Source organism: Rhyacophila brunnea, unplaced genomic scaffold, assembly GCF_057557595.1.
Source record: "Rhyacophila brunnea isolate RB1 unplaced genomic scaffold, BYU_Rbru_1.0 scaffold_2, whole genome shotgun sequence".
NCBI lineage: Eukaryota > Metazoa > Arthropoda > Insecta > Trichoptera > Rhyacophilidae > Rhyacophila > Rhyacophila brunnea.
The window spans coordinates 16,492,777-16,502,521 of NW_028232859.1; the positions used below are offsets into that span (position 1 = coordinate 16,492,777).

At 33.4% G+C, this 9,745-nt stretch overlaps 1 protein-coding gene across 1 annotated transcript in view; it reads right to left on the bottom strand.

Annotated features, from left to right (window-relative positions):
- Hsc70-3 (heat shock protein 70 cognate 3) overlaps positions 1-8,456 on the bottom strand; it is a 31,087-nt gene extending 22,631 nt beyond the window's left edge. Inside the window, exons 1-6 of the mRNA XM_085947524.1 lie at positions 8,366-8,456; positions 7,547-7,665; positions 6,850-6,997; positions 3,444-3,663; positions 1,280-1,368; positions 701-844 (exon numbers count right to left, since the gene is read on the bottom strand). Coding sequence (XP_085803650.1) covers positions 701-844; positions 1,280-1,368; positions 3,444-3,663; positions 6,850-6,997; positions 7,547-7,665 — 720 coding nt within the window. The 5' untranslated portion in view covers positions 8,366-8,456. The remainder of the gene's footprint in view (positions 1-700; positions 845-1,279; positions 1,369-3,443; positions 3,664-6,849; positions 6,998-7,546; positions 7,666-8,365) is intronic.
- Positions 8,457-9,745: the final 1,289 nt, after the last annotated feature.

The window sequence follows — 9,745 nt, forward strand, 5'->3', positions numbered from 1 at the left end:
ATTGAGCTACTTTACAAGCTGCTTGTTGACGAATTTACTTGCCCAGTGTCATCATCGAACAAGCTAACAAGTAGATTATAAACAATTTATCGAGAAAAGTTGAAAGCCGGTCAACTTTACGCGCTACACGCTGGCGTGTGGGCCTACTGCGTCTGCGCAGTAGAGCGATGGTAGAGACCTGCCGGTAAAGAAACGAACTACTCAATACGTCTTGTCATATTAGTACCAAAGGTGACGGTTTCAACTCCCTAGCTTGTTGGCTTCTGAGCGAGTGGAAAGTTTTGTGTGTCATCATAGCTGACTCACCCACTTTTAAATTCTCCAACACGCAGCTTGTAAAGTAGCTCAATGTCATTGATGCTTAATTGAAATAATGACTTCAGACAATTTTGTTGTTTTGTTACCAAGGTTACCGAGTGTTAAAAGAATATAAAATGAAGGAGATACATAAATTTAAATTTTGATAATGTATGGGAAACTTCAAATGTTCATATCTTGTGAATTAAGCCACACAAACACTTTAAAATAGATGAGTTGATCCAAATTTTAGCCAAGGAATCTCTAGTAAAAATTTATCACTTTCCAACTGAAACAATATTGTAATACACACACAAAAATATAATATGGATCTTGGGGCACAAGTTATATTGAATTTTCACAAATCTATAGTTTACAATATCAATCTGTTTAATGTACTCACCGCAGCTCTCGCAGCTAACCCAGAGCTCCCGGGAGGTAGTTGATAACATTTCCTATCACCAAATGCCGGAGATGCCTTGGCTGCTTCACGGAATGGTCCGTACATTGCCGATGCAAACTTGCATGAGTAAGAGAGAACTGAAACCTAGAAGTTACATCAATCGGTAGTAATATAACAATGCATGCAATTGAAATCGCCAGAAAAACAATGAGGTCACCTCACGTGTACCGCACTGCATCGGCACTCGCATGATCCATCATTGAATTTACAGAGATAGTGATCGTTCAAAATATTCTCCAGAATGACGAAACCATAGACTAAATTTGTCATCGTGACAGTATGAAAGTACGCAACATGCAACATAATGTATTTGGCGTATTAGCCTATCGAAATTTTCATATAGCAACATGTTTCCAGAACATTTTTTGTGTGGTGGGATCGGTAACCGTAGAAATCTTAATATTTTGTGTTTGAAGCATTGAACACTTTTTTTGGAAATAAAATGCAAATGGCGGCCTGCTGTTAAAAAATCAATTTGTAGAAATAATAAAAAATGTAGATACCTACTTATCCACATACCTTATTGTGGATTCCTTCCTTTGTTAAATATCGCTTGATGGCGCTGATTCGGTTGTCCATCATATCGGAAGGTGCCACTATATGTGCACCTGCAATTAATAAGAATGATCTATCATGATTGAATAAGGTTAAAATCATAATAACGCATACAGCACAATTGAACTGATAACCAACTGATAAGAAATAAAAATATATATAAAGTTTAGACTAGGTAGCTAATTAACCCTTTTACCCCATCAAGCCTAAATATCAGCCCACCCTACTAACGCTAAGTGGGATCAAATCATCGTCCCCACACTTGTGAAATCAAATTATAGCGTGTTCAAATTTTTGTGTATTCTGTTCGCCTAGTGTGGAAAGAGGAGGAGTTCATCCATTTACATTGTATTAGCCATGACTAATGTAAGTTACGATGGTCGGCAGTATTTATAATATGTGTCAAAGCAAACCTTTGCTTGTATTGAATGGTTGTAAAAAATAATTACATCACTCAATTGTTACAAAACAACTTTACAGATTTCTTTTGGTTATTGTATATTTCATATCGAAACATAATATTAGGATTATGACTGTTACAAACAAACAATGCCAACTCTTCTTTTGACATTCAATTCTTGCAAAAATATTTTCATTTCCTTATCAGTACCTTGACACTGCACTGTAATATTTTGTAGAATTCTCTTGTGGTTTCGAGAATGGGATTATTCTTGAACATCTTGATACCATACAATTATATTTTTGCCCATCGTCTTTAAAAAATTCTATTTCATAGAAAAATAATAAAATGTTCATTATTTTTTATTATTACGTTTTTTTTAGCCCGTATTCTTACTTGTCCGGTACAAATCTTGCAATCGATTTTTAACTAACTTCCCGACTAGCTAGACATTTGAAACTTTTAGAATATATCAGAACACGATGCCAATGCATTTTTTTAATACTTTTAGCTATCTTTAAGTAGAATTGAATTCATTTTCAGTTAATTCTGTTTTGTATGAAAAGTTATTTCGACACCATTATTGGTTCTAAATAAAAATAAAAAATAAATCAATTAAATTTACCTAGCTTTTCAGAAAAGATTAGTATGTACTTAAGTTGTTTTTAGATTAGTTTAGTATTTAACACACCTGCACAAAATGAATATTAATATTTCAATAATGCAAGTTGTGAACATTTCAATAAATCAACACGACTTAGAGGGCAATTAATAGTCATTAACAACAGAAATCTGCGAAGATGTCAGTTGCGTATGTGTGCGCGGGAGAAAATGCAACATTGTTGTTGGGTTAAAATTTAAGTGTACAATGACATACCTATGTCAATATTGAAAATGCTAGACACACTAGTTTTAATACCTTTTAATTACCCATTGAAGGTTTGGGAAGTTATTTTAGGATAAACTATAACAAGAATTTGTAATAACAGATATTGTTATAATTAACTATTTCTTTTATTCAACAAATAATTCACGAGATTTTAAGAATGTATCATTCTAATTATTGAAAATACATAATTTTGAAAAACACTTTCTGAGAGAGTATATTATAACCAATAGAAAAAATCTTTTTTGAAAAAAGTATGCCACACCAACGGCGAATCGAACCTCGTATCTCCCGGGTTTACGCCCCATCCGTCGCATTTTACCATTATGCTATGGCGTGACATACTAATTGCGACAAATTTAACTATTTGTCAATATTAATACCTACTCATCAGCGCTCTTCCAAATCAAGCTACTTTGGCAATCGATTTTTGTTTCTTAAATCAAAGTAGGTATCTATTACTTCGATTACTAACCGACGTTGTGGATTTCTCCAATATTTTTTTATATATTATTATATATAATATTTTTATATATTAGCTTGATTTGGAAGAGCGCTGATGAGTAGGTATTAAAATTGACCAATAGTTAAAATTTGTCGCAATTAGTATGTCACGCCGTAGCATATTGGTAAAATGCGACGGATGAGGCGTAAACCCGGGGGATACGGGGTTCGATTACTTTTACTTACTTTTTTCAAAAAAGAATTTTTCTATTGGTTATAATATACTCTCTCAGAAAGTGTTTTTCAAAATTATGTATTTTTAGATATTATTATGTTGGCATTGTTATACTAGTATCATTATTTACAGTATTATAAAAAGTAATTTTTCAAAAAATTACCAGCTTTGGCATAGGCAAGGGCGACCTCAGCAATCCTTTCCATAGATAAGATATGATCGATGGTGCCATCTTGTTTGAGAATTCCACAATGGCCATGGGATGTATAAGGGCAGAGACAGACGTCACAAGCGATCAGGAGGTCAGGAAACAGCTTCCTCAGAAGAGGAACAGCTTTCACAACCGGGTTGGTAGGGGCGTCTGCCATTGAACCTGTTGAATCCTGCAAAAATCAATTAATTTATTGTGTTAGGATATCTCAGTAGTTTTGATAAGAGATACTCAATGCCTATGATGGTTTTTACTCAATTTTTGAATACCTATGGAGTCACATTATTTTATTCGATCATGTTTTTAAAAACGTTAGTTAAATTGCAAGTAATCCAGTTTGAAGTTCTGCTTAAACACAAAAAAAATCATCTCAGTACAGAGGAACCGCAAACTATAATTTTTTCGCACATTCTCTTGCGAAAAAATCCTCAAATTATTTTGAATTATATCTGAAAGCGCGATGCAGAGCTGCTAATTAGGCACATCATAGTTAGACGTATATATGTAGTCTACTTTAAGTAACGGTACATATCTCCTATTGTTATATGTACACACCTTACCTATTTTCACAAGGTAGCCTCTGGAACGTATCCCACTAAAACCTCCAGAATGTCTTCAAATACTATTAACATTGAATGCACATTATAAACATAAATGTATATATAATACAGATGTAACTATTTCAAATAAGATATTCTTTAACACGTATTTAAGTTTATTCCATATTTCTCCTCACTCCACAATTGTAATTTTGTTGTATTGTTTGTTATTTGATTCAACAGTACCATTCAGACACAACAGAACTTGTTAACGATCCATACTTTTATAATGGGACAATATAGTAGTATGGTAAACATACTTTTCCCTCCACCACCCGCCATGTTTCCACACCCGTTATGCAGGCATAACGAACATTAGGTGCCCTTCAAAGTTGTGCTGAGAGTGTCCCAAGAGCAACTTCCTAGAACCTCGGTTGGCGTGCACTAGAGTGTGCATGATTAGTATGGTACACAAGCAAAGATGTTGAAGAAAACCTTCTTCTGTATAGCCTAAATGGATGAAAATAAAAATGATGAAAACAAGGACCACCACTCCAAGAATGAAATTAGCTATAAGTAAATTTCGCAATTTTTCCAAACAGATATAAAAAGGCGAATATTTTGCCAACATTCTGTAAACCTAAATGAAGATTTTTAATATCTTTTCAGGTTGCATAGTTTTATCCATTCAACTGATTTTTTTTATGAATTTAGTGTCTTTAAAAGAAAATTATTCTTTATTGAAAAACCAAGACAGGAAATAAGTGCACCATTTAGAAAGTTTATTTTGAAGAATTAGTCCAAAAATTCAAGAATAAAGCAATAACATACTTTTAGGAGATCAGTATTAAAATAAAAATTTAAAAAAAATACAAATTAATTAACCAATAACTAAAATAATTGGTACAAGTCGGTTTACAGCAAGCCAGGCGGATACCGCGGCAATTTTCATACACGACTTTGGCAAAATTCATGAATTCAAACCTAACTTAGTACATAGGTTATCTTCAAAATTTGTTTCCCGCTGGCTTCCTGTAAACTGACAAGAACCAAATAATCATATTATTTTATGTTTTCACATTTTTATATGTATTTTAATAATATTAATTTCATTGAAGGACCTGAAGGCCTGAAGATGCCAAAAGTCAATCCCTGGGTCACTGAAACCAACCTTTATGCAAGTTTAGTGTATAATAATATATTCAGAAGAAAAACTTTATTAATAGTACCACTAGTATATCTTTTTTTTACTTGTGTAAGTAGGCAGGTAAACCTTCTGTTGTTGCAAATATGTCAGCAGTTATCTGAAAAACCGTATTTTGCATTCGTATTTTTTAAACTTACTTACATTTATAACAATATACGATATGCCGATGATACTGTGCAGATTGCTGATAGTTTAAAGAGTTTACATCAACTGGTAGAAAAGGTTAATGAGGTCAGTAATTCTTATGGTTTAAGAATGAACCTCAAGAAAACAAAACTTTTACTAGTATCAAAAGCAGCGACACCAGACACCAACACAAATTTTGTCATTAACAGCGAACCAATCGAACGTGTGACCCATTATAAATATTTAGGTACATGGGTCAATGAGAAATGGGATCAGTCTCAGGAAATAAAAACTAGAATTAAGATCGCAAGGAGCGCCTTTCTCAAAATGAGACGCCTCCTTAGCAATCGAGATATTAACCTAGGTCTGAGACTGCGTATGGTACGTTGTTATGTGCTCTCAATTCTTTTCTATGGTATGGAAGTATGGACGCTAAACCAAGAGATGTCACGGAGACTTGAAGCTTTCGAGATGTGGCTGTATAGACGCATCCTCAAAATTCCTTGGACTGACCGGGTGACAAATGTTGAAGTTTTCAATCGAATGGGGAAGGACCGAGATGTTCTACGTAGTACCAAAACCAGGAAACTACAATACCTCGGCCACATTATGAGAGGACAAAAATACAGCATTCCCCAACTTGTCATTCAAGGAAAGATCAATGGGAAGCGTAGCAGAGGATGGCGCCGCATTTCGTGGCTTAAGAACCTCCGTGATTGGTACGAGTGCAGCTCCACCAAACTGTTCCGGGTAGCAGACGACAAAAATAAGATCGCCTTGATGGTGGCCGACCTTCGCTAGGGGATGGCACAATAAGAAGAAGACATTTATATCTTCATGTAAAATAAATCAGTGAATATTACACTAAACTTTATACGGGGTTAAAATTAATTTTTATTATTTTATGTTTTATAAAAAGTGTTCGCATCAAAATCAAAAACAAAAATTGGCATCTGTAAATCTAAGTTTTGGCCGGTCAGCAATTTTAATAGAAAAACTGAAATGTCATTTTGACATTTAATGCAGATGGTAGCGACTTGCCTGCGCGGTATAGACTTTTGCAGCGCTTTTCGGTATGCGTGCTTCAGTTTTCCCGTCCATACACACGGGCTTCCCGATACAAACCGGTTTGCGCAGGTAAGTTTGTCGTAAAGCATGAGCGTTTAGTCACATATATTGATTTCTATAGTAACGCATGATTATGACAATTTAATTGCTAGGACCCCCTTAGCAACTAATGATAGTGTACACAAGTCATTTATACCCAACAATCTAATTATGAATTAAGTGATAAGTTATATATTATTATGAAAAAAAATTAATCATATCAATATCTTATTCAGAATTCTAAATGTTATTCACCCATTTTAATAATAAAATATGATAGTAAGTTATTATATTAATGCTCGATGAAAACAAACCAACTCAGAACCAACGACACCATATACCTAATTATTGTATGTTGTATACATATAAGTTGTGGAACCTTGGTTATATTATCAGGAACACCAAAAAGAAGAACTGACTTGAGGCCAATGTCCACCAGAGATTTGAGTGCCTTCTTTAGCTGGTTGATGCCATAACGGTAAACATTTGACATGCTACCAATCGGCTGCAATGCATCATCATCATCTCTGGAATAAAGATTACCAAAAATTATGTTATATTGATAGTACTTATTATGGTGGATGTATGTGGCAGCGAAGAACTAGGGACCTATAAGAGTGGAATGAGCTAGGGGAGGCCTTTCATCAGGCAGTGGATCGACCGCGGCTGATTATGTTGATGATATTATGCTTTATCAGGAAAAGGCATGCATGAATAAATGAACGGTGAAATTTTTGAACAATGGTTAGTATGGAAAACATTTATTCCTGTGAACTTGTTTATTGTTTCCATTTTTCAGACTTATTACATCCCCAATTAATCTGGATAATCAAGGTTATTCTGTATATATTCGTCTTGGACCATCCTTTTTTGTTTTGGCGGAATCTCGGGAAACACTTGGCTCATACTAGAGATCATAATCGAGAATTCTTGTTTCAAGAAACCTAGTAAGAAAAAAATCATAAACTTTTATGAATTGTCGTGGATGCACTAATATGGCTCACAGAAGCCTGGTTGTGAATTACTGTGTTTCGGTGGATACGTATCTAAATAAAGTTATAAAATTGAAAGCTTACGTGATGAATATTGGGTACATCAGGTTATGTGGAGCAATGTCAATATTGGGTTGTTGCAAATGACGGAGTGTTGGATGAAAGAAACCACTCTGCAGAACATGACATGATTTAAATGACATCTAAAAAAAATAATTAATAATTAATTAGGTAAGTACTTACTATTTAGAGTAATTCACCCTATACAAATTTTTTGATACAGTTCGGTTATGAGAAATACATCGGAAAACACATTTTGAAAATAGTCGATATACTGAATTATTTGTTAGGTTAACCTAACCAACCCAACCTAACCTAAACTAACAAATAATCCAGTATATCGGGTATTTTAAAAATGTGTTTTCCGCTGTATTCCTCATAACCGAACTGTACCAATTTTTTTGTCAAGTTTTAGGATAAGTACTTACTTACTGTATAACAATATGTGTTGAGTCATTCAGTTGAATATTAACTCGGAACTGCTAGTTATAAGTAAATTAGTAATATAATCATTTTATAATCTACCTAATCAATTAATTAGGTGTTCAATTATTCAATTTGTATAACTCTCGAGTAATTAGATTCAGCTAATAACTACTAACTGTCAACATGTATTTATAATTTACATGTAATTGTAATGATATAATTCTTACATACAAATATATTGATTACCAAAAACACAACTAATCCAGCTCATTATACAAACACTCGACTTGCATTTAGTGTTGAATTAAATCATTATGTGCACATTTTTCATTGATAAATTTATTTAAAAAAAAAGCATTGAAACCTCACTAATAAGAGGTTAAATTCGATTGGGATTATATAAAACAATTCACTCACTTTAGATATATTTAGTTCGTACACAAACTAAATATATAAGACGGCGGTAAAACTTTTACACTACACTTTTCATTGTTTTTTTTAATGTAATGAAAGTTAATGAGCACGATCTCCCGTAAAGTTATTTCCTTGTTTTGACATTTGATCTTTTTGGTTGAGCGAGCGCCGTCAGGTCAAAATGTCGCCAGTCATTTATTTACTTTGACGTTAACCGATTCATAATAATTTGTTAAAAATAATCTAATTTGTGTAGAAAAACGGTGATCAAGAATTTGATAAAAAGTATATAAAAATTTATTATACAAATTTCATGTAGATTTTACGTTTCCTATAATAAATTCAAGGTTTTATTACTGGTAACATCCATATAAGGGTCTCACTACCGGAAACTATAGGAAGCAAGACTGGATTCAAAAATCCAGTTACGTAATTCATTCAAACTGTCTGTTTAATGCTAATGAATAATTGAATGATTGGAAATTATAAAGGAGACACTCTAATGATTGATACTATCAGACTTTATTTGCGATGAAAAAAATGATAAAAATACACAATTTTATAGTTTTTTTTACTATGATAGGTCAATAGAAAGTGAACGTACCTACATATTCATTAAAATAAACGTTAAATGCGGTATGATATTATAATAATACGTATTCCACAGTACCTATTTAATATAGCTGCGGGTCTATTAATATATTATAACAATTATAATACCTCAATACATAATGTCTTGTGTATAGAATAGACCCGCTGGACTGGTTAAGTCCGTCTAGCAGTGGACTGTCGTCTTGCTAAAAGATTATAATTATTCATTTTCTTCAATATCACGTTAAGTGGCTAATAGTTTTTTTTTTTGAAAAAGGTCGTGAGAGCAATAATTGGTTCCTGTTTATTTGATGCTTTTGAACTTCACTTATATTGTAAGAGTGGCGCTTATGCATTTGATCGACGTTTTAGACGTCGATTTTGAATGGTTTAGAGGCATTTCTGCTTATGTTCGAGCTTTGTATAGCACAGAGAGTAAGAAACGGGTCATTAATCAATCGTCATCTCAACAAATATAAGGTATGAATAGTGGCGGTTTTGCTTTCATATCCCTCAATATTGTCATATGATAAAATTGTAGACAGGTACGGCATAACTTAACATTGTTTAATTAGGGTTAGCGCCCGCGATGGGTAGGTGGTAGGATGAAACTTTACAGTTTAGAGCAATCCCGCGTCTACGTTTCTTATTTTGGGAACTTTTATAAAAAAGGTCAATTACTGGTACATGGTCAACTACCGGTACATTTACCTTCAAGTATGTAGGTGTTTATAATATGTATTTTCACTGCATATATTATGCTATCTAAAAATGTACTTTATAAAGTAGGTT